This window comes from Cricetulus griseus, chromosome 4, assembly GCF_003668045.3.
Source record: "Cricetulus griseus strain 17A/GY chromosome 4, alternate assembly CriGri-PICRH-1.0, whole genome shotgun sequence".
In the NCBI taxonomy this organism is placed as follows: domain Eukaryota; kingdom Metazoa; phylum Chordata; class Mammalia; order Rodentia; family Cricetidae; genus Cricetulus; species Cricetulus griseus.
Genome location: NC_048597.1, coordinates 20,585,506 through 20,612,198, shown reverse-complemented (window position 1 = coordinate 20,612,198; position 26,693 = coordinate 20,585,506). Strand labels below are relative to the sequence as shown.

At 37.2% G+C, this 26,693-nt stretch overlaps 1 protein-coding gene across 6 annotated transcripts in view; it reads right to left on the bottom strand.

The window, feature by feature from the left end:
* Positions 1–26,368, bottom strand: part of Robo2 (roundabout guidance receptor 2) — a 482,486-nt gene extending 456,118 nt beyond the window's left edge. For 3 of the 6 annotated variants that reach the window (XM_027412408.2, XM_027412409.2, XM_027412412.2), the window contains exon 1: positions 25,599–26,368. In XM_027412408.2, the coding sequence (XP_027268209.1) occupies positions 25,599–25,659 (61 nt within the window). In that variant the 5' untranslated portion in view covers positions 25,660–26,368. Of the gene's footprint in view, positions 1–2,571; positions 2,625–25,598 lie in introns of all 6 variants that reach the window. The other 3 variants (XM_027412410.2, XM_027412413.2, XM_027412411.2) reach the window with 2 other exon arrangements.
* Between the last annotated feature and the right edge of the window lie 325 nt (positions 26,369–26,693).

Sequence of the window (26,693 nt, the reverse complement as noted above, 5' to 3'; positions counted from 1 at the left end):
GAAACACTAAGTCTTACTGCAAATTGGCAATGGGTGACAAATGAGAGACCTTCCTTCCTTTAACTTCAAATTAATCATATTGCCCCGTTGATCTTTATTTTCTGTAATGTGCTGCTTGCAAGCATATCTCTCTCTCTCTCTCTCTCTCTCTCTCTCTCTCTCTCTCTCTCTCTCTCTTTTGTATGGAAAGGCAATCTTGTCACTGAATTTTAAACAATCGTAAAAACCATTTCCTCTCATAGGTGCTTCACCTGACAGGTGATTTCAAAGGGAATGTGCTTTTTTTCACTGAGTGAATAATGTGTTCCGATCACTCTGCTCATTTCTTATGAGGAACTATACCTTAGAAAATAACAGCCAGTGGTTACTTGATATTCAGAGCACTGAAGTAAAAGCATCCAACCTGCTTAATACTATTTTTAATGATAGTGATTAAATGTAATTATATTCCTTTTCCCTTGAGCAATTTATTAGCCTTGTTTGGATTAAATACTTGTTTGCTATAATTTTTAAAGGGCAATTGTTTTCATATTTATTAAGCATTTCTCTCAATACCTACCTATAATTCCCTAAGAAACAGCAATGTAATCATAAACATGAGATCCTATTCATGTTTTTTTAAATGATTTCCTTTTAACTTTTGCTAATCACACTATTCAACAGAATAAAGATAGTCTGGCAATTCCATGAAAACAAAGTGAACTTTGTTTTGATACGTTTATAGTATGTAAATATAAATGCAACACTGGGTTGAATTAAAAACAGAATAATTGTAGGGAAATACTCAAAAGTATATAAACTTTGATAATAAAATTTGTAATTATTGTAAAAAATACAAGGAGTACTCAATTCAGAAATTTCAGTATAAAATACCTAACAATGTATTTACAAATTGTGCAAAATGTGATAAAGTGTGAAACAGGAAGAAATACCTGGGTTATATGTCAAGAAATTAAGTGGCTCACAGAGTCCTTGAAGATAAATGGAGTTATCCATGGTTGAGAACTAGAAAAGAACATGACTGATAGAATATACAGACTTCAAAACTGTGCATGATCTAGAATATGATATATATTAGTATAACTAGAGTTTAGCATTAGGACGATTAACAGAAAATGCTTTAAATGTTAAATCAAGATTGTGTGGCTATTTAAAAGGCCATGTGAACAATTACAATCACACCAGAAGTGCAATGTAAAGCACCAAGTTGCTTTATCCACATTTTTAAAAACTACTTTGATACCTAAGAAGCATCAGGAGAAAGTGTAGATATGAAGGAGGCCCTGCCATCTACTCCAGCAGGAGATAATATATAGGGTACGGGAAGAGTGGATAGATTTATTATCTTTGGAAGGTCTATGCTGCTGTCCTTGAATTAAGGATACTTTATGTCCAGTCTCCCCCACATAAGCACATATTTTTATCTTCAATGGCATATTAAGAATCTATAAAGTGATCACAGAATAATTAAACATGCACTACCCAGCCCAAGTTTCACCTCAAATGACTACTCTCAGGAGTCTCCATAAGCCATAGACAGGTTGCACAATGGCTCTGCTTATTACACCATCACACATTGCAAAGATGGGCAAAAATGGTACAATCCATTTCATTCCCCTTGCTCAGTTCTGTCCATTTGAAAAAATCAATCTAGTTGAAAAAAATCTAAACAAAACTTATCTGTGACAATGCTTTTACCTAAAGTCATGAAGTATTCACTGTTTGACAATCATAAAAATATTTACAAGGAAATTATTTAACATGAGTTCAGAGATTAACGTTTACTATCATGACAAAAAGCATGAAGGATACATAAAGTTCCAGGTCAGAAATGTGTGTGGAGACACAATTGAAGATGCCACTCTTCTGCCACATAATAGGAGGCAACAGAGGGAATGAGAAGTTAGAAGAGGCATGGTAGATCTATTAGCTCTCTATACCATATTGACAAAGAAGGCAAACTGTGTGATTTTAACACCTGAAATATATTGCAGTTCTAAGGAGCACACAATTCCAAATCCAAGGATCTGGCAGAAAGGGCTTCATTTTCTTTACGCCTATTACATTGTGTTTGTTTCTTATAATTTACCATTGCTATACATCTTAACATCACACAGTGTTACAAACACCACCTTTTTACTCAGAGTTCACCAAATATTTGTATATATAGCAAAGCAGTAAATATTTTATGTTTTGTGATCCATGAAATGCCTATGACAGCTACTCAGGTCTGCTTTTGTTGACTAAATTCATGAATTTATACAGGCAACAGAGAGAGAGAAAGAGAGAGAGAGAGAGAGAGAGAGAGAGAGAGAGAGAGAGAGAAACTACAAACTTCCTACAAGCTAACTGGTATGCCATGCTCCAATAAAACTGTATTTTGCAGAGGTAACAATTAGATTTGATGAAATTTACACACCATGAACAATTATTTTCTTGATTTTATTTGTCATTTATAGGCATAAAGAACATATTGTTGGGAATAGAGAGATGGCTCAGGGAGTTAAGAATGCTCGTTGTTCTTCCAGAAGTCTGGAGTTTAAGTCCTAGCCCACTTTGACTCATAAATACCTGCATTGCAGCTCTACCTTCTTCTAGCTTCCATGGGTACCAGAATGCACACACTAGTAAACAAATAAACAAAAATAAATATTTTAAAAATCTGTATTACCTTAATAAGTGGGTAGCAGGAAGAATTTAGCTAATGTGCTGCCCTGTGCCCCAGTTTCATTTCTAACTTATTCTCTAAGTGTGGGTTGTACAACATGCAGTGCAATTGCCTACAAATTACATTGTGAATTTCACTGAATTTAATGTTCACAAAAACATTAAAGTCTTCATTCACATATTCTCTTTCCAATTCTGCTTTCTCTCCTGCTGTTTGGATACCATTCTCCCTCCTCTGCAAATGAATAACTAATGTGCTTGAATTATACTTTGTAGACATATTTCCCCTTAGGAGAAGTATTACTGCTGTCTCTTAAGTGACTATTGGTACAATGTTTCAGAAATTAGCAGTACACAAAAGGATTATGCCTAATTCTATACAATGCTCATGTACACAAAGATTACTCCTCATGGGTGACTTGTTCATTCTCATTTTTAAAGGAGCCAAAACAAAATGGCTGCCATCACTTCCCTTGGGAAACGATAGCACAACAGAAGGAAACTTCTCAGGAAAAGCTGTCTCAATTTCACTCTTTGTTTCTAACACATAAGATTTACAGCTTTCCTTCATCATGAAAATATTTTTCTCATATCAAATTAAGGTTCACACCCTTGACATAAATATTAAACAAAGAGCCTGTGCATTTTCAGTGTTAAGAGAGAAATGGAATTCTAAGCTAAAGGGAAACATCTTTCCTCTGGCTACAACTTTGTAGCAACAGCAACGGCATAAAACCAATTATCACAGATCTTGTAAACATACACTGCAAATAGTTTTGAGAACTAAAATGCACCAAGAAATAAGAGGGATGGTTTACAAAAAGAGATAAAAAGAACTATAAGATTTTGACATATTTAAGCAGATATTACCATGGAAGAAATTGGCACTCATGATTTTTTTTTAAATCAATACATTAACATCTTATCAGTGAAAAAATAGACTACACACACACACACACACACACACACACACACACACACACACACACACCAGTCATATCTTCTTTACAAACAGACAATCTGGTAATTTTCAGGGAAACCTAACATAACACACCACCGTCCATTTTCAGGATAGCCGCTGTGGCAGCAGCCATGACAATCCTACCTGTCAGCCTGGTGTTCTCTGAGGCCAGCAATGTTCTAGCACACACAGTCTCTACCTCAGCAGTTAGAGAAGAAAGAACTTGTACTGATCTCAGCACTGGGTCTTTGCCAAGGATGGTGCTGGCATTCTCTTACTTGTTACCCTGCTTAATGCTATTCTCACAGGGAACTATGATGCTTTCTCCAATCTTGTTAGCCTGGCACTCGGGTCTAACCAAAAGCAGTTTATGTTAGAGACATGAATGTAAATTCATTATGTATGTTTCAAATACTTCATCTTCTCCAAGTTATTCATTTTCTTAATGAAGACAGTAATGGAAATCTTAGTACTAATGATTTTCAATGGCATATACAGCCTATCTAACAAGAACACCACCCACTAAAGTTAAATTGTTAATTCTGTATTTTTGAAGGGTCCTTGTTTGGATGAGGGATTTTGAAAAGAGTGTGCTGAAGCTGGATAATCCAACACTTCCATACATTAAAGTACAGTTGCTGAACTGCTTGGAAAGATTGCTAAGACCTAAACAGAAATGCAAGCTGTTTTGTGTTTCTGTTGTTATATATCCACATTGTAGAGAAAAAGGTGGACCTGCTTTTTCTTAAAGAGACATGTAAACCAAATAAAATACTAATAAATTTCTAACCCAAACATGGGTAATAAGTTTCAAAATTAAGGAAAACTACCAGATAGTCATTTCTTCAATTTACTATGGTTAAGTAGATGGATAATGGGATAAAATGTAGTCCATTTTCCTATAAATTTCCAATATAAAATGATAAGTAATTCCATTATAGATTCTTTAGAGTATCTGGTTGTATTATCAAAAATTATTTTCAAACAAAAGTTTTTAATGATCACTTTGTTCAAGAAATAAAACTAAAATAAGAGCAGCCTCAACCTGAAGATTCTCATCCCTCTACATTAGCTTATGTGTCTTTCTTAACTGTGTATTAAACCCAGACAATTATATTTTTTCCTAGGCATCTCTCTCTTGATATATATATATATATTATATATATATATATAATATATATATATTGATAAGTTATCAACAGATGTAATAAAACTGTTGAGGAATTATATAATGGCACTATTAGCATAGGAACCTATGAAACTCTGTATTGAAACTAGTTTTCCAAGAATGATTAACATGGTTAGTATTATTATTGTCAACTATATTATTGTCTCTAATATTCTGACCAGACAGTTAAATTTCAAAGTTTATGATAGACATGAATAGCTTTTAGTTCATTAGAGTTTTAAAAGCAGCCTCTGTTTTCCCTAACATTAATGAATGGATATAGCTAGCAATAAAACTACTGATATGTGGTGTTCTCTTCAAAATTATTCCAACCATTTACCTTGCCATTTCCCAAAAGGCGCATCCATCTTTGTAAATGTATTAGGTTTTGACTGTGCTGTTATCAATTATCAAATTGATTATGATGAAATATAATTCTCTCCTGTCACAAGTCAACAGATACATTCTGGGCCATTTTTAGAAATTAAAAAAAAAAGTCCATGACCTAGAAAAGAATTTTCCCTGTAATAAGATATAGCTTTGGCTTTGATGCCAGCCAACTCCTAGGAGAATGCCAATTATGCCAATTTTGTAAAAACAGATATATATAGATATATGGTGATTTTGTGATATGGACTATTTTACACCAGGGACAAAGGCCAAACCATTCATCTCAATTTACTTAGGACAGAGGCTTAATTTGAACTCTGACCTCAGAGTGAAAAGGGCATCTGTATATCCGATAATAGCACAAGGGGCAATACTTTCAAAGTAAAACATAGATTCACCTTCATACTGAGTTAATTTTCTAATTAGCCATGCAAAGAACAATATTATTTTAGTAATTTGATTGTTCCCTAAAATAACAAAATGTTAAAAATGTTTAAAATTTGGCCTATTACTAATGTAGCTAAACATTTAGTCAATAGTATGGATGATGGCCATTGATTGGAATTCCCCCATTTAAGGCATTATCAATCTTGATTGCCAATAGACAAATGACACCTGACTAAATATTGCTAAGAATCTTGTTACTCAATGACTTTAATGCAATTTTGAAAATAGGTCATAGGAATCACAGGTAATTGAGTTTAGATGGGTAAAAAATAAAAGCTGAGGAAAAAGAGCTCTTTTCACACTAAATTTTAAATAAATTATTAATTTTCTTTATTCATTTCTTTTAAAGAAAGAGTCTAAATTAACTTCCTAAAAGCAAGTTGGAATGCTTATTGACCAATGTGTACCTACTAGGAATATCACTGCCAGTTTTATTGAAGAGAGCTCCTTCATAAAGAGATGTATGACTTCTTCTCAGGACACTTGAGAATTAATAGACAATTGACAGAGGATTGAGACTCCTGGGGGTGAAGGTTATAATATTACTAAATGTCATTTGATGATTCCTAATTTCTTCAAATGATGCAGATTTTAAAAATTATTTTAGTTACTACCTTTGATTAAGGCACACCTACATTCCTAACACTCAAGAGGCCATGGCCACAGAGTCATGAGCTTCAGAAAGAATCTGTCACTAAAGGCCAAACTTCAGTCCTGAGCTTGGTGGTGTAACACTTTACTAGCATAGGCAAGGTCCTGGCTTTAGTACATCGATCCCTACCCCATTGTAGCCTTTTTCAACAGTGAGTCCTATACTTAATGTTTTTGTAGAGTTTCCAGGGGTGATTCTGAATTAATGTTTCTACTTGTAAAAAATTAGTGGTTTGAGGCAAAAAAAGTATTTTTTATTGTTCAGTGTATTTGCTGATAAGAATGTTTCTGTATGTTTGTGGTTTTTTATATTAAAGTATGACATTGACTTGTGGGCAAAATTATAAATGCTATGTGTTATCCATTTATGGGGCACAATGTGATGTTTTGAATGGTATTTATATTGGGTATCTATCACATTAAAATTGGATGATTTGCATAAGAAAGTTTAAAATTTTACCTTCTATAGAGAAATATTTTTAAATATACAAAGGTAAGAGATAGCCCAACCAAAAAGCAGAACATAAAAGTTGTACATATCTAGGAATCCTTAAGAGGTACCCATTACAGATAAATTCAGAATCAGGGAGAGATACTTTTCTTAACATAGGAGAGGCAGAAACAAAGGAAGGCTGAGTCAAAGGAGAATTGAATGAATGAGCTGATTTTAATGCAACTCAACAGATATTTACTGCACATATTTCTTTATGTATGTTTCTTTGCTACTCACTACAAGCAATGACAATTAAGGCACTAACAGCTCCTGGCATGAGGAGCTTAGGTTAACTGTGATTCATAATGTGTATCCATAAATTTCCAATGGTTGCAGGGAGTTTTAATCTATCAGGGAGTTATGAGAGTCAACAAGCTAAAGAGGACCTGTCAAGCTTTGGTTAGCTTCCTTGTACTGCAGCACTTATTTCAACTTGCTTTGGTGTCATATTCCTTCTCACGTCTCTGGTCACATGCTGCCCTTCAACCACTTCCTTCCAATCCCTTTGCAGCCTCTTCCGATTACATCCCTTGCTGTCTGTTCCGTACCCTCTGGATCAACTGCGCACAGCTGTCAGATATCCAGTCTGTGTGTCAGGCATTATGTGTCTCCCTTCTCCATCTTTTCCCCTGCCATCTCCTCTTACTACCTCCCCTCCTCTCACTTCCCTTCAGCTCCTGTTCCTTTGCAGTGCTGAGGACAGAACCTGTGTTTGGGGGTATAGAAACAGGTACTTTACACTGAACTGTGTTATAGCCTCAGCTGTTTTTAATATTATTTTGAGATATTACATAATTATATAATTTCCCTTTCTCTTTGCTTTCCGGATACCCTCCTATGTGCCTGCCTTCCCCCTTGCACATTTTCAAATTCATGGCCTTTTTCCATTAAGGTAGCTACATATATATTTTTCCTGATATATAAATAATACTAAATACACCTTGCTCACTCTGTAAAATCCTTCTTATGTATATTTTCAGAGATGATCATTTGGTATTGGAGAACCAATTGGTTTGCTCTTCCCCGGGGAGGACTATTTCTCCCTCTCTCACCATTCTATAATTGCCTGTAGTTTTATGGCTAGAGTGGAGAGCTCATGAGCCCGCATTCCCCGTCCACATTAGAATGTCTATTTATGTCATCCTTATTAGGGTCATGTTTAAAGAGCCATATTGGTAAGAGTTAATGGTATACCTTCTGACATTCCTATGAGACATAATCTCAAAGAAATTCCCTGCCTCTGGCTTTTGCAATCTTTCTGCCACCTCTCCCCACCCTGCTTCTGCAATGATCCCTGGGGCCTTGGGTGCAGGAGTTGTGCAATAAGATATCAGTTGGGACTGGGCTCCACAACTCTGTGTTTGGAGTGGTTGTGGTTTTCTGTTGTGATCCATGTTGCAAAGAGAAATTCCAGCTTTTGATACAGGTATGGAGATTGGGAACTGGCCATTGATAGATCTCTCCTTAGCCTCAGCAGGAAGTGCCCTCTTCTCCTTCTCTTTCTTATACCTCCATTTCTACCCAGTAAGCCTTCACTACCCTGGGGAGTCCCAGAGGCTCACAACTGCTCATGTATAGCAGTAATCAGAAATATTTGGGGGTCTCTTCTACCAGATTAGAAATTCCGAGGAAAACCATCCCTAATGTCTTACCCTTTTCTTTTGAAGAAAGCTGAGAAACAACGCTTGGGAATTTGATGCATCCATTACAGTTTGTTCCACCAATTTTTGGTTTACCACTTACTTTTGTTTCCCAGGTACATGAAATTTCCGTAGGTGTCAAACTCTCCCATCTCGGCACCTTGTGGACTTTTCTGCTGCCTGCTGTTCCTCACCTTGCTCCCACTATTTCCAAACCTGAATATTTGAGGATAAGTGCTCTTCCCCATGAGGCTTCCAGGACTCAAACATCAAATTTTGTTGAATAATGAATCTCTTTATGGTCCTGTATTTTCCCTTTATCATACTTAACTTCAAGTTCAGGTACAAATCTACTGAGTGTGATCATGTACTATCTATGTTTTACACCAAAATAAAAACTCCTGACATAAGTGTAAGCACACAGCACAGTAGAGAGGTTCAATAGACCCAGGGATCACGCTATAAATGTGATTATGCACTACCATCAATATTAATTAGAATAGCCAGAAACACAGAAAGAGTAAAAAGTATGCATTTTAAAAAAAGTACCACTGTCCAGCTAGGCAGTGGTGGTGCACACCTTTAATCCCAGCACTTGGGAGGCAGAGGCAGGCAGATCTCTGTGAGTTCGAGACCAGCCTGGTCTACAAGAGCTAGTCCCAGGACAGCCTCCAAAGCCACGAAACCCTGTCTCGAAAAAAACAAAAACAAAACAAAACAACACAGCTGTCCTTCATTGCCATATTCCAGATGTGCATTATTTTCTGTTGCTTTTTAATTGTGTTGGCAATTTCGAGGCATTGGCTAACCTTACAAAGAGTAAGAAACTCATGCTTAGGGATATTCTGGAAAAATAGACCTGTTCTTTCAGATGCTACATAATTATCTTTTATTTTATATTACAACAGCAACCCCATTGTACATACTGCTTACATGTAGATGCCACCTTGTAGCAACTCAACATGAAGGTCCTGTAGAAGATATTTCATTTACAAAACACACATCGTTATCATGCTTACTATTTGCTGCAACATCATTGTGATCTCATCAAGCAAAGTTACCAAATTTACTTAATACTGCCTTCCTCAAAAAATGAGAGTTCTAGGGGTGGGTTCTTGAACAAACTGGACCACAAAAGGATGACATCATAAAAGAGTGTCTTAGCTACATTGGAGGAAATTCTGGAGATCTATGTCCCAAGCTCTGCTCTGGCTACCATCCTTCTTGCAAGACTTTGTCTTGTTGGAACTTGCTTAGATTGAATGAGGCTTTATGAGGCTGCTATTCAAACATCCCAGACCTTTCAGGTGATTTATTTTCCCAGGGAAGGAAAAATCTCATGAGATAAATACCAAAAAAAAAAACCTGTTCTAAATTGCATATTATGAGTGTCTTCCAGTTATTTCTAAGGAACACTCAACTTCTCTATTTATCTTTTATAATTTATTATATATCATGGAAACTTAGAATTCTGTGCTTTACCTCATTAATATTATTTAGGCTACCTTTCAAAACCAGAAGGAGGAAAATAAGAAACGATATGGCAGTTATATAAATCAATAGGAATAAAGTGTCTAGTTGTAATGTCATCTCACCCCTTTTGATGAGATCCTTAGGGTTAAAAGATACAGCATAATGGAATTTCTACTGCACACATTACCATCCAATCCAATTTACATGAGGTTGCATTCGGATGCCTTTTTAGTTAAGTGAGTTTGCATATGCATGTACATACATATTTCTCAAACTCCTCGAAACTATTACATGGGGTAAATACTGAAGGTTGTCAGAAATGCTATGAAAAGATATGATGTCATAGCATTACTGTGCAGAGGAGAGAAACTGAGTCCTCCACATTTCCTCTGCATCACCCACAATTCTATAGGTAGGGAGCCCATCTGAGTTATTAGTTTCCATACCTATTACCATTTTGCAGTTCTCTGTGGAATAAGCTCTTGAGTTTTGCATATTCTCTTAAACTGTATGGCCCCAAAGGCTTTATGTTCATCTACTCAGATCTCATTAATGTGGAAGGCAGTAGAAGGATTATGTTCTGGATTGTGCTCAACTAGTTCATCTAATTACAATTCTCATGCAGAAATAGAGAAAGCTTATAATAGTTTATGACTTTTCCTTTGAACTCTAATGCAATCTTATATTAGGCAACACATATAGAATAAGCCAACAATAAGAAAAATTTTCATCTAAATGCATTTCACTGCTTCTAAGAATTTTGGTAATAGTGTCCTAAAGGATTGCTAGTCAAATATCTCAAATATTGCTCCACTGTTGCTCATTTGCCCCCAATATTTAATTAGATCTTATAGGAGTGATTTTAATATCTGAAGTGGCAGGGACATGCAAAAACTCTAAGTGTGGCCATCTCTGCTCTCAGTTGACAGATATCTTCCTAAAGAGTCTCTTTCAACATTAACTTGTATGTCTAATATAACAAAACCTTGCTCAGGTTCTGTCTATGAAATAGAATGAAAGACGAATCTCCATTGCATCCAAGCCATGTTCTTTGATGCAACACTCCAGAAATGGCCACTACTATCCTGTGGCCTTTGAAGTAGGATCCAGCAGCTGACTGTTCTCATTCTCTCTGTGACTCTTGCACACTTCTCCCCAGGGCCCTTTCAGTGTTATTGGCTTGCCAGCTTCTCCCTCTACTTGGATGTCTAGATTTCTGATTACTTCCCTGAAGAATTAGTTTACATTGAGGTACTAAATAAAGCATTGGTTCTTACTCTGATATGAGTCTTTTCTTTCCTACTGACATTTTAGTAACTCATTAGGCATGCTTTCCAGGAGGGAGGGAGAGCACTATGGTTTTCTAATGTGGAAGAATAGAATTTCTTTACAACTTTATTCTTATATCACAAATAAAGATGTTAAATCAGCCCCTGCTCGAAACTGATCTCTAGACATCACTCAGCAAATCGTTACATTTCCATCTCTGATTGCCCTTGGGTATTACCACCTCTTAACAAGATATTTCACCTCTACAGAGGGAAAAACAGGTTTCCAGGAACAGCACAGGGGTGACTGAAACGTATGTTCTCATAGCTAGACTAAAGCAAGGATTTCTGGATTTGAAATTGAGTAGAAGGATTAGAAAAGGCTGTTGATTCAAAAGGAAAAAAAATGAGAGATAAGGAATGCATTTTCCAGAGACACTAAAGCTTGGTTTCATTTACCTTCTCTCTTTGAACAATCTACAAACATCAACGTAAGAGCAGCATGTATAACACCAAGTGACATACCTAGGATGTTATTCACAGACTTCCCAAACCAGGCAACTTTTCTACCTCTGCAGTCAGTTGATCAACAAGGGTCTTAAACCTCAAACAAATTTTATCTGAACTATGCTATATGTGTTACATAATGAAAGATGTGAAAAAAAAGATGTAATGGGATTTATAAATGTGTCTTCTATAACCGTTCATTCAAAACTATCCTAAACATAAGATATTCACAAATATATGTTTGTACATACAAATAACAACTTTGCAGTTCTCCAAGTGTCCTCTAAATCCAAGTGCTCTTGTGTAGCTAACACCTGCCACCCACAGTCCTTTCTCATTAGATACCTCTCTAAACTCTCCAGAGCATTGTAATTAGTTTCTTTATCAAACAAATGAATATTGCAAATCAGACCTGCCTAAACAACCCTGTGAAGAAGAGACTAACAGCAGGTTTTAACTTCAATGTCATGACAAACATTGCCAAGATGTGAGACAGGTTAAATGGTTTTTCTTTTCTTCTCTCTCTTTTTTTGCAGTTCTTCTGGGGATATTTTGACTGTTTTATTTCATTTGACAGTAGTCACAATTAACAGTTCATAAACCACTAGGCTTTGAAAAAGGCTATCACAGGTATTGAACATTTAGCAACTTCCTTGTCAAAAGCATGGACAATATAGAAGACCTAATTTGCAAAATGACCAAAGTAGTATGAAGACCTTTCTTGTCTGCCTTTTCCCCCCATTAAAAGCAGAAGGTATTAATCACTCCATCTCAAAGGTAGCTGACTGAACCTATTCACTGAGTAGGGCATTCTTGCTCATGTGGCCCCATGAATAACTCTCAAGGCTTTCATTATGGCTCTGAGAGGACTCTTAACAGCACAGCCACCCTTTAGCAGCTCTCATCCCCTCAGGCACCAGAAGGATTAAGGATAATGACTGAAAGAAAGCATCATTGGCAAAAACAAAAGTTTTCACAGGAAAAAAAAAAAGAAAAAGTGGGGCCAAAGTGGACACAGTGGAGACAAGTCATGATTCATGGCTTGTGCTGTGTTCTCTGCCTTCCTCTCTCGCTCAATGCACTCTTTAGTTTTACTGATGGCTATGAAGCAAGCAACCCGGTGCACTTCTCCTAGCAACCGATATCAGCCAGGCAAGAAGGCATGTCCACTGCTCTCACAGAAAACCAGAAGAATTTGGCTCTTTACAAAGAAGATGCATGTTTTCTTGTTTTTTTGTTTTTTGTTTTTTTGGGTTTTTTTTTTTTTTTTTTTGCATTGGATCCCCAATTGATTATCAAGAAGGATTCAACAAATGCTAAATAATTTTGTTTTATGGGAATGTGAATAATTCCGTAGAACTAAACATCAGCTGGTCTACTTGCAATGTAGCAGGGGCCTTCAAATGTTAGTCCAATCAATTCATCTGAAAGCTCCATTTTCATTCAATACACCCTCTTGGTGATCTCTTATAGCTGAAAAACTTCACCTTCCCAGGTATATCTGTTCACTTCTGGGATGATTACAAATGCAAAAATTATGCATGCACTCCTGGAGCAGTCCATGTTTACAATGCTTATACATGGCAGAAATCAGCCTATAAAAGCAGTTGTTTGATTTTATTTATATGCTATGTTTAGTCCCTGGTTATAAAGATTAAAAAAAAAAAAAAAAACAATGCCTGTAGAAGAGGAAAGTTTAGTGAACTTGGGATTTAAATTCAACATAAGACATATTATTGAAATGAACAAAAACCTAGAAAATTTCAAATTTTCTAGTGACCTACCTTCACACCTATTAGAATCTCATAGAAAATTAAAAGAACACAGTGGAACCTGGAAATGTGTCTTCTGAAAATAGAAGTGCTCTGTCAAATCATGAGAAAAGAGTAGGTCTCAAACAACTACCTTTATACCTGTTTTATAGCCATATGTCTTGACATATAAAAGCTGTAATTACCACCCCACCCCCACAAATTAGCACCTATATGCTTGCTGTATGTGGATTTTTTTCTGATTCTTTTCTTATTTTACATTAAAATTTGACATCACCCAGATTTGCAAATCACAGCAATCACAATGAAAACACTTGAGAGTATACCTTACTTCAAGGTAACACATTTCCATGAGAACCAGGGAAAGCACTCCTGGTATACTTGTTACCACATTTCCTGTTTTGAAATGATAATATCACCAAACACCCTGACCATGATTTGAGGGGGAAAGGTCAAGGACAACTTCAGTATTGGGAAGCACAGGACCCAAGCACAACCTGAAAGTTTTTCATTGCTGGTTTTCAATTTGAAATTAAGGTCGTAAAAAAAAAAATGCAGACTATGCAGAGTGCCAAATGCCTTTAATCTCAGCACTCAAGAGGTTAGGGGCATGTAGATCTCTGTGAGTTTAAGGTCACCCTGAACTGTATAGTGGGTTCCAAACACCCTTTGATCTTGATACCCTGTTTCTAAAAAATAGCAATAAAAACAAAAACACAGTGAGAAGAATCATTTTGACACCATTACAAGAAATGCTGTTTTTTTTTCAAAAATATATTTTGCATGAAAAAAAAAAGTTCATTAGGGTTGTAGCTTGCCTAGGTTCATGTCTTCCTTTCCTTCTCTTTGACAGACTAGAGTTTCTAACCCAGGTTAGCCTGAAGGCCCAGTGTAGTAGAGGATGACCTTGAAAGTCTGATACTCTAATCTCTACCTCTTCAACAAGCATGTATCACCACAACCAGATGACACTGGGAATCGGACCTGTGGTTCCATGTATGCTATGCAAGCAGTCTACCAATGGATATCCCCAGTGCTCACATTTCTTCATTTCTTTTTATATGTTCCGTTCTACACAGACAGACATGCCTGTATATCCAGTACTTTGGAGGCTGAAGCAGGAGGATCACCTTGAGTGGCAGGCCTGTCTGGGCCACATACTAAGGGCTAACCTGATTGAACAACCCTCTGAAACCCTGTTTCAAAAACAGAAGTGTTAAGAAGGTTAAGTGACAGTTTTCTCTTTTGTGTTCACTTTCTCCTACAACCCATAACAAGAATGAGAAAGATAAAATAGAACGTGGTTCAGAAAAGTACCTATTGATGATATTTATGTGACTGTCTGAACACACAGGCTATTGTGTGTAACTATGGAAAAGTGAACGGTCTTCTCTAATTGAGTGGATCAGTAATGCACTAAGCTTTCAGTAACTATATACTGTTATTTGGCAACAAGCAGACATTCATTTTAAAACTCCCAAGAAAAATACTTGCTGCTAAATTCATCTTAATTTCACCTTAATATACTGTAATTTTGAAAATTACATTCTAATTTTCACACATCTTAACAAATTATTTTAACCATATTGTACCACTTGCTAGTACTTGAGAGCATGTATCATAAAGCTTTAACCTTTGACCTAATTTACAAAAATTTACACATTTTAAAAGAAAAAATAATGATGTCTCTAATTCAAAAGCTTGCCTGTTTTCATGGTACATATGGACATATTAATTAGTTCTAGCCATGCCAGAAGTTTTGGGCAAATCCCTTAAATCTCAGGCTGTTTTTAAGTTTGTGGTGGTTGTTGGAATTTGAATGCAGTGTAATGAAATCCCTGACTTCTATCCCTGATTATTAGCTAATTTCTAAAAGGCTTGTGACCAAAAACAAGGGAAAGAAATCACACATCAATCCTAGCCACAGAAATGTAAAAATGTCTGCTAAAACCACAGTGTGATACACAGTTTCAGTTCTCAAGGTCAGGAACTCTCATTGCTTTTCTTAGTTCCAACTTTAAAACTGCAATTATTCATGAAGCAAGACATATAAACCAGTTGTTAATAATGATAGAAAGTAGAAGCAAATCGCAGATTTGGAATATTTGACCATCTTCCATTTTTATAAATGTATCATTCCATCTAAACCAAAACACAGTTTGGGCAACAGAATGCAATTGTTCTTTATGAATGGTAATATTACAGTTATGGGTAATTCCTAGTCTAATTTTTCTTTCCTTAAATCTATTACACTATAATGTACTTGGCCAGAAGTAAAAGTACCTAGGATGGAAGGAAGACTTGGAGAATGGACAGTCAAAGTCTTGGCTTTGGTTGTGTTTGTTTTTTGTTCTATTGTTTCTTTATAAGAATTCAAACAATTAGTAATAGAACAGCTACCTCATTCCAAGAGTTCCTCCCTGAGTGGTAAGGATATTTTGTGCTACTTAGACCATGCTTTCTATCACACACAACCAGTCATTATGCACACCTGCATAATGAATAATTGTAAAATGATACTAAAATCAACATCTCTACTTCCTGAAAGATATGTTTTTTAGAAAAAAAAAGAAAGAAGCTCTATGGAGAAGCTATATTTATTTAGAACTCAATGGATTTTTCTTACATAAGAATTATCTCCATGGTACTTTTTAAACCATAAACATATGTAAAACCATAAAGAGTAGGTAAAAATATTAAAATATGAATATAATATGTAAATCCACAGAAAACAAACTATAGCATTCTACTATCATGTAATATTGGCTAACAAACATTGCTATTTGTAGGATGCCTTCCTTATTTGCTCCTTTCTGTCATAACACTTTTCACTTGGGAATGCTAAGCATTCTGTGATCAACATATGATGTAATGGAGACCCATGTCGTAGCATGCCTGTCACAGTTGCATAGGTGTGGAAACACATGTCATGGCATGCCTGTCACAGTTGCATAGGTGTGGTCACAGATGAGTCCACTTGAGCAACAACAAAAATTCTTGTAAGTTACCTGAAGATTCTTGCTAAGAAAAAATCTTACAAAATTTATTGGGAATATGTATACTCAGTGAGGCCCAAAGCTAGTGTTTGATAGTCAAAAATCTTTCTAGATTTTTCCTTGTTTATACAAGCCAGAGAATAATAATAAACTGTTACCAATTAAGGTTATATATAGTACTTCAGTTACTTTTATAAAATATAAGGCATCAATCAGACCATTGTTCATATATTCTTGTTCATATATTGTTGTTCACTATATATTCATTTATTCCTCATGAGAATTTATGTAGATCTGTATGGTGGTGGCACATTCCTTTAATCCTTTAGTTCCTTCTTGGAATTCACACAATCTGTTGGGTGTGTCTTCAAAACCCCCTTGCAGACACTACTTTTGCTTCAGCAATTAGATGCCTGGACCATTCCTTTTAAGTCCTTTTCATCAATTTTGAAATATTTTTGTAAATTCATTCTTGTAAGTTCTCTTCAACTATTGTGTAAAGTTTTCCACATTCTCTTAGCACAAGTGGCCTTGACACTTGGCTGAGATTTAAAAACTATGAAATGTAGATCATAAAAAGATAGACTCTTAAGAAGGAAAAGACTCAGGGATTGACTTAGCAAGTTCTTGTGTTTTCTTAAAGAATCCAGCAAGTTGGCTTGACTACAAATCATCACCCTACAAGCATGTGTTGAATCAAATGCTAACCACAATGCTGCCAAGGTAGTTAGTTCTCTTACTGATATATTAAGTAAACACCTGATGAAGATACTCTTGAGTCTCTAAAGTTAAATTTGGTTCCCATGTGGTAATGTTAGCTCCAACTAAATACACACATTTTTCAGAACTTTAGGTCTCCATGTGTCCAAATACTAGGAGAAATGTGATGTTTCTGCAAATGAGTCTTCTCCCACTTGCATCCAATGCTTCCATGATGTATATTTCATATTCATTAGATGGTGCTAAGTGGCAAAGTTCACTTGTATTAACTAAATGTGTAAAAGTTCACCTAGTAAATGAAGAATACTTCCAAGGCCAAAATTTCAGATTACTGGAAATTTAAGACATTATTATAATAATGTTTCATTTCAAATCTGCAAATCCAGCCCATATTGGTCATTCAATATTTTTTTTGAAATAAAACCATGTTTAGCTCATGCATTTCTGGTGAAAATGCAGCAGTAGTAGTAATAGTAGTAGTTCTGAGGAAAATGATATCATAATTCCTCAAAAAGGTTAAGAAAACAGTTACTATATGACCCAGCAATTTCACTCTTTTAATTAAAAGTATATTTATGTACAAAAATCAGTGCACATTATACAACTTAAATCTCCATCAACACATTAGATAAAATATCTATGAGATAGAATATTATTAGTAATAAATGAATGAAGTCCTAATACATGCTATAATATGGATGACTTTTGAAAATATTATGCTAAGGAAACTAATCATGAAATGAAAATATTATGTAATGCTATGATTAGCTGACATATCTGGGAGGCCTGCCCTTTTCTGGGGAGGAGAGGGGAGAAGGAATGGATCAGGGGAGTAGGGGGAGGGGAGTAGTGGGTGTGGAGGGAGGGGCTGGGAAAGAGGAGGGAGGGGAGGCTGCAGTAGGGACATGATATGAGAGGAAAATAATCTGAATTAAAAATGTAAAAACAAATGAAAATATTATGAACAGAAACTAGTCACAAAATATGTGTGTGTGTGTGTGTGTGTGTGTGTGTGTGTGTGTGTGTGTGTTTATATGTGCTTCTTATTTTCAAACAGCCTTGCTATGCAGCCCTGGATGGTGTCAATTTGACAGAGATTCTTCTGTTTCTGCCTCTTGAATACAGGAGACCCACCCAAAATCTATCTAACATGATAAGTGTAAAAAAAGGAAATAAACTATCCTCTAGAAACGAAATGGAGAGAAATGATTTTCTGTATTAGATGGAGGGGCAGTCTATAAAGAAGAAGGTAGAAGAGTTATTTCTAGGGTGAAAACCGTTTTAGAATTAGATTCTAGCGAGGCTGTGCAACTCTGAAATTATACCTAAAATCATCAAACACTGCGCTTTAGTCAGAAATTTTATGGCGTATGGAAATTCACCTCTTTAAGACTAATCAGAGAAAATACATATGGACCAAATTATAGAGCATCTATTTTAGTCTTTATCTGAGATTTGAAAATGAAATTTTCAGTTAAAACTTCCTTGAAATATTTATTTTCTTTAATTTTTATAAATTTTATTTAAATTAGAAACAATCTTATTTTACATATAAATTCCAGTTTCCTATCCCTCCCATCCTCCCATGCCTCCCACTGACCCCTGCCATCCCATCCCCCATCCACTCCCCAGGGATGGTGAGGCCATCCATGAGGGATCATTAAAGTCTGTCACTTGGGAAGGTGGCTAGACCTCCACCCCTACCCCCTCCCCTAAGTATCTAGGCTAAGAGAGAGTATCCCTCCATAGGGAATGGGCTCCCTAACTCAGTTCCTGCACTAGGGATAAATACTGGTTCCACTGCCAGAGGCCCTATAGACTGACCAGGCCTCTTAGATGACACTCACATTCAGGGGGCCCGGTTCTCTTGCCCAGAAGAAAGCATAACATTGAGTCACTAGGAATCATATCACTTATGTTAATATGCATATTTGATAATTTTGTGAGTCAATTTCTATAGTTTGCAACACACACACACACAAACACACACACACACACACACACACACACACACACACACACACACACCTTCATTTCCTGTGTTTGGCCAACTTATAAAACTCAGCATCACAAAAGCACTCGATAAACACATTCTCATTACTCAACAAATATTTGACTAAGGACTCTGTCCTTAGTGCTCTAGGTATTGGAGGCACACTGGTAAACATGACAGTCAAATTGAAGGGCCTGGTATAAGGACTTAGTGCAGGAGTCTGATGACAAAATGACAAATCCACCAATGTCTGGCTATTCTCATTGTGCTGGCAGAACAAGGTAGTGTCTCCTGTTTCTGCATGTCTTCCTTGCAGAGACACTAGGTACTGACTTCTTCCAAATGGTATTCCTGGACATTCCTAGGCCTTAGAAAGTGCCAATGGTCGTCTCCTCTGAAGATGTAGGGGAAATGTGTTTAGAGTAAAATATAATGAAGATGGTATCACCCTCCAGGGCAAATGTCCTACAAGTTATCGTTTTTAGCCATTATGAAATAGTCAGGTCACAAGCTCAGAGTTCTTTACAATGAGGCTAAGCCGCTATGTGTGCCACATCTTTCTGGGCCCCTTCCCCAGGATTTTCAAGAACTAGGTAACAAAAGAATCTTGAAATCACACACCATTCTGTGCTCTGACTAACAAAGTCAACCTGTGACTAGACTTCATATCTCCTGATGGAGTTCCTGTGAGTGTGGCACCCTTAACATTTCCTAAAACACTGACAATTACAGACACATACTCTCCCTTCTCCAACTGGAGGTGAGCTATATAAAACATATTTTAAGACACGTAAAGGGGGCAGTAGAATGCAATTTCAAAAGGATCAATTTTAGATAATGTATCCGGCAGCTACAATTTAAAACGTAAACATCCTCCAAAGCTCCCAACGGAGGCACACTTGGTAGGACTTTCTCAAGGTGGTGTCAAATATGAGGATATTGAATAATTTTTGTATGATTTTTATAGCAAGACCTCAGCACCTTTTCTTGCTTATATTTTACTTCCTGGTTATGACATGAGCAGTGTTGTCATGCCACACATTACTCACATGAAATTCTTCATTCTTACATGCCCAGAACACTGGGGTCTACCAGCAATGATGGAAACTGTCAAAATTCTAAACCCAAAATATGCCTCTTCTGTTTATATCTTGGTTATATCAGTTATTTATTTTAATAATGGAAAGTATTTTTTTCATACATCAGTGTTTCCATGGAGATGACATTGGAATAAGAACATTATTAAATAATTGAGAAATAATACCAATACTAAAATCTGGATAAGTGCATTTTTTTTTAAAAAAAAAAAGAAAGATCAACTATAAAGGCCTTGACTCAGCTAAATGACTTCCCCTAAATGTCAGCATCTGTATTCTAGATAAATAATCTCAACATTTGCAGTCAGGTAGGCAGAAGATAGTCTGAACTCATAGAGTCTTGTATATCTTTGTGCCAAGGCTTGGGGAAGCCATAAGCAAAGAACTAAAGGAAAATCCACATCTCATCTACCTGTGTAATCAAGGTCTCATTGGCTTAAGTCTGGAGAACTAGGAGGGGAAAGATGAAGGGATACTTAACAAAACTGATAAGTTAGTAGTTATGTATTAATAAAGCAGAATGGGTAAAATTTGATATCTGTTAAAAATTATCTTCAACTTTCTACATATTTAAAATTGTTCATGAGATGTTGGATAGAGGAAAAATCACAAAATCTGGCTGTATCAATTGTTTTACAAAGAGCTAGTTGTGAGCTAAGAGAACAAGACAAAAAGTGGTTCATTGCTTTGTATCATGAAGAAATGTAAATAATAATGCCATTTGATAAGGTGCAAACAACTACAAAATGAACATGTTCTATCTTGGGCTTGAGTTTGCACTGTATCAGTAGTTATTAAACCAAGATCCGACCTAATAAGAGGGACCTGGTAAGCATTGCACCAGGCACTGGAGAGGAGATGCGCTGGGTATAGACACATGAAGATCAATCCTCAATGATTTCCAACTCTTCTATGAAATGATAAGGCAGTTTTAGAGACTTTATAGAGCAGAAATACGGTAAGATGAAAAATTACAAGGAGTGGCTGAAATGAAGAAGCAAACACTGATGACGGAGGCCTAGTGACTTCATCACTATTTTGAACTGTAGGCAGGTAGTCGGGGTGGGTGTTGTCACATATTCATCTTAGCATAGCATGCTGCTAAGAGACTCAACAAAGATTTGTAAAACTTTCCCCTCAACAGACTATAATCATCCAGTCAGTTTTCATTCAATATGTTTTTAGAAGAAAACTATCATGCCATATATTGACTGAGATTGATAGCTCTGTACCTAGAGAAACTGTAAAAGGCATGACAATTCTGTTATTTAAAAATAATTCTATAAAATGGTATTATATGTATCCATCTGCTTGAACTCATATCTGGAACTTCAGTTTGTCTAGGTATGAAAATATGCTATATATACATAGCACGTTTATTTAAAATGATATAGCTTATCTAAAGAGAAGTGAGGATGTGTTAACCCAAAGTTACATATACCCAAGTCCAACACCTATTAATCTCACACGCTTAAATGCAGATTAGATCAATTATCATTTAATAAAGACTATTGACAATCTTCTTCACTCTTCAAAAGTCTCTAATTCATTCACAATGTTGAAAATAGAGAAAAAGGAAAACAAGAAAGGAAGAAGGAAGGAAGGGTGGATGGAAGGAAGAAGAATAGGAAGGAAGGAAAGAAGGAAGAGATGAGGAGGGGAGGAAAGAAAAGAAAGTAGAGGGAAGGAAGCAGAAGAGAGTAAGAATGAAGGTAAGATGACCCCCCTCCCATTTCAAATGTTGTTCAGAAACCAAATTGCTTATGGGAAGTAAATTTATCTTTTAATTTATGAACATCATAAACATATATTCCTAAATACATACATACACACACATATGCATACCCATATATGCCACCCACCAGGGTTCGGGGAGAAAGAGAGATGGAAGTAAACAGAGAGAGAGAGGCAATCTTCCACTATATACATATCCACATTTAAGCCATTTTTGAACTTATCCACTTTTTTTTTTACTGTCACCAATGCTATTTGCAAGCTGCCCAGGAGTAAAGTAACAAGAAAAATTTTTTTTGTGCCTATAATCGTGACTTTTACTTTAAGATTTACTCGTTTAATGTTCTAAGTAATCCCTTTGGTTTATGGTCCACATGTTGCATAGCATCAAAGGTTATTCAAACAAAGCCAATTCAAATATGATATTACTGCTTTGCTACAAGAACAAATTTCAGGTGACTTATATGCAATTCAAGTTCTGAAATGGGCTACATACGGCTACGATAATGAGCCCATTACTGAAAGGGGCACTTTAGCAAAATGTATAAACCTATGCGAGACTGTGCATTTGCAGTGTGCACACACATTATCTTTATCTCCCCAAATACCACATGTGTCATTTCATTTAAGAATAGGGAAGGAGTAAAGAAGAGAAAATCATTATCATTGTAAAAACACCTTTCAGAAGATTTGTAAAAATATCAAATTGATATATGGGATTATAATTTAATATCTTGCAGTCATCCAAATAATATCACTATCACTGATTGAAAACCACTATTATTTAAAAACAGAATCTACTAAGCAAAGGGTAAACTCATTACACATTCTCTATTATGGGGAGCAAACCCTTCATATGGCCATTAATCTGTTTCAAATGAAAAATACCTTCATATCAAATATATTTTTTAGAAGTTGATCTGTCTGCAGTTCTCAACTAACTTAATATTTATTCTTTATGGTTTGCTATAGGGAAAAGATTCTGAAAAGTCATAAATAATATTAGCACATATTTTCTATGAGGAGGCAAAACTCAACATTTTTTCATGCACTATAAAAATGCACATATAAATAACCCACCAAGCAAATTTTAATGCAAATCTATGTATCATTTGCCACTGAATAAAATTAATTTCTATGTTGAGCACAAGGATAGTCAGTATATCTTTGGAATGGTACAAGCTTCTCTAAATTTGAAATTCATGTGGAAAACAAGCCCACAGCTCCAAGAAGGACAATGAGTAAATAAATATCACAGAATCCAGAAGGGGAGAGAGCTTAGAGATTCTGTACACCAGCCCCCCTCGTTGGATATGTGAACACAGGGTCCCAAGCCTTCAAACAGCCTAGATGGCAGTATTGTCCACATCCAAAATTTTCAACAATCCCCATGGAAGAACTGTCACCATTCTGAAGTATGCAAAGGCAAGCCAATGTCAAATGTATGGTTACCCGCAAATTCAGCAAGAGTGTCTATAATGGCTTTTTATCCCAACCCAGCTGATTTTACACATAGGAAAATTAACAATGTCTCTTTGGTCTTAACTCCTTTACCTGTAGGCATTTCTCACTTTATTGCTATGAACTCCCTTGCAGATGGTCCAGACTGCCCCCTTATTTTATGATGGAAAATCAGAACAAAGGTTCCAGACATGTCTTCAGAGGAGTAAAATAAGGAGCAGGAGGAGGGGGAAGCTGAGAGGTGGGCATGGAAGATAAAGATGGAAAGAAGAGAGAGAAGGATAAAACAGATACGAGGAGGACAGAGGGAGTGAAGGAGGGAGGGAGAAAAGCAGGGCAGAAAATATGTCCCTGCTGCTGTTCCCACACACTGGTTAATTGCATTTGTTTCATACATCTCCAAACACCTTGATACATTAATTACCTTCTGTAACACCAAGCTTTTCAGATTCCCTCTGTCACTTCCACTAAGCAATTTAAGTGTATTATTCCTCAAGACTGATTTTTAAATGGTGCTAATTCTATAGTTGAACACATAGTTTATAAATACATTGATATAGGAAAGTCTTAGTATAATAATCAAGCATATTTGGAATATGTAAGGATGCTATCTATGTATGATAAAAGTAAACTGTTAGAAATGACCATGCATGAATCATGATTATAGAAATTACCACAATGTCACTCCCAGTGATCAAATCCTAAGCTTCTACTACTTTGTAGGGAAAGAGAGAAATGTGCACACAAGCACTCCACCCAGATACCTGTCACTGGGGTTGGAGGGAGGGCCTGAACTCACGTATTCCATTCCACAACTGAAAGCGGCCACTTGACAGTTAAGTAAACTCATCTACATCGTCTTGTGTTTATAGTCTTCCTTTCCAGTCTGTACTTAGGTTTTGTACAACAGCTTCGAGACACAAAGTTAGCTCCTACAGATGGGCAATTCTAGGCAATGTCCCAAGCAATGAATTCAAAGGAAAGTTTATATAGCAACACGTTATCTTGATGTCTTAAGTATTTGGATTAATATACTTCAGAGTCTTTATAAGCACAATAATGAAAAGGGGAAATTATTTCCATGCTTAGTTCCTGGGATAGGGATGAGTGGCTTATTCTACTCTTTATAAACAACATTTGCCATTGATATAAAAATGAATGTCCCCAGAAGCCAACAACAGAATATCTGCATACATACATACATATATATATATATATATATATATATATATATGTGTGTGTGTGTGTGTGTGTGTATGTGTGTGTGTGTGTGTGTACGCGTGTGCGTGTGCGTGTGCCTGTGCGTGTGCGTGTGCGTGTGTGTGTGTGTGTGTGTGTGTGTGTGTACTTTCAAAGAACAAACCCATAATATGTTCACAATCATTAACCCTCCTCATGCAAACAGCTACACAAGGATTTTGTACTAATCTCCCATGAACCAGATAGTCAATGAGGATAGCCCCGGAAACTGACTCTGAACAAAAGACAGGAAAGCCAGAGGTAGAAAATTGTCTGCTTGACAGAGTGGTTCAGCCTAGAGGGAGACACCTACAGCACCTGTTCCAAGTCCCCATTGTGTCTGTCCACTGGGGACCCCGCTGAGGACTCCCAGCTTCTAGCCAGCCCATAGTGAATACTGCCTCCTTCCTGGAGCCTCGCCCAGTCCCGCTTGTGACAGTTTTCTGTCTGTGATCTAAACCTTCATCCTGATTTCATGCCGGGATAGCATTCACTGACACACAGGTGACACCCTTTGAACCTTGAGATAGCCAGTATCAAATCCCAACTCATTGCATGCACCTGGACCTTATCAGCTCCTATAGTTCTACAAGCTGAATGCTTAAGCCAAAGTTTAGAACCCGAACAAATACCAAATAGAGAGTGGCCACAGTCATGCTGGGCTCTTTCATGACATTGTCTTTCGTAGTTATTCCTCCAAGCTGGGAGTCCACCACTTCTTGTAAAACTCTTCAATTAATTAATTACAGTAACAACAATAGGTGACTACATTATGTTCTACTAGCAGCAGGTTAGAAACAAAAGACTTGGAACCTCTGCCCCCCTGAAGAGCTTGTGCATGGCCAAAACTCACTACCAACCACCGTGACATTTTATTTGGAAGCCACAACCACCTCTGAAAGAAAGAGTATCTTAACTCACCATCAATCAGAATGCAGAGAAATCCAAAGAGCAATAGTAGTGTAAACATCGGCGGACTCATTTTGACATATGAAAAAGGATCCAGAGTGTTTAAGAAACCAATCCCAGAGAGCAGAAGTACAAAAATAAGTATCAAAAAAAGAGGTAGGTCCGAAGTTTAGACTTTCCTAGAGATTAAGTAAGGTCAAGAAGAGCAAAGTGGCAACATCAGAAGCTGTTGGTGAAGAGTTCTGACTCGGGACGCCTTAGGAGCCATCCGAATAAACCCAGGGGACTCCAGAGCTGCTGGGCTTCCACGGGCTGGCTTGCGAAATTCCCACAAATTCAGCCCAGCTGGCGGGACTATTCACGTGTGTCCAGCCCTGTCTCCTTAGACTCCATTGCAATCCAAACGCAAGTTCTTTCTTCAGAAGTCAAGAAGATGACGGGGGACAAAAGAGACCTAATTCCTAGAAAGTGTTCCACAAACTTGCCAACACGCTGCGGAACAACCATTGGCCTGCCCACCGGGTTTCCTCTGCCCCCGGGTCTCCTTCTCCGTAGCAGCAACACTTCCCGGAGTTTTGTTTTGTGTTGTTTTGTTTTCACTTAACTTCCATCCTAAGGATGTGTCAAAGCAGCACTTTGTGAGCCAGCCGGCTCTCTCCTCTGCAGCCTGGTCGCCTCCCTCGGAGTCTCTGGTTTCCAAAAGGAAGGAAAGGGGAAAGCAGGACGGCTGGGGTGGAGAATGGGAACTCCTACGTGGTGAGGGAGCGAGGAAGGAGGCAAAGAGAGGAAGCAAGGGAGGAGGGAGGGGCTGGGCTGAGGCGGCGGCCACCCCCAGGGCCCGCCCCGGAGCGAGCTAGCGTCCTGCTGCTGTGGGCGAGCGGGCGAGCGCCGCTAGACTAAGGAGCCGGGGAGCCCTGAGGATGCTAGCGCTTGGTCCAGCCTCCAGAAGCCGACCTGCCTCCAGCCCCTTCCCGTGCAGCCGCTGCTTCAGCAGCAGGGGCTATGCTGCCTCCTCCTCCTCCAGCAGCTGCCAAGAGCTGGAAGGACTTGGAGGAGGGAAGGCGAGAAGGCAGGAGAGGAGGGGAGGAAAGAGCTGCTCCGAGTTGG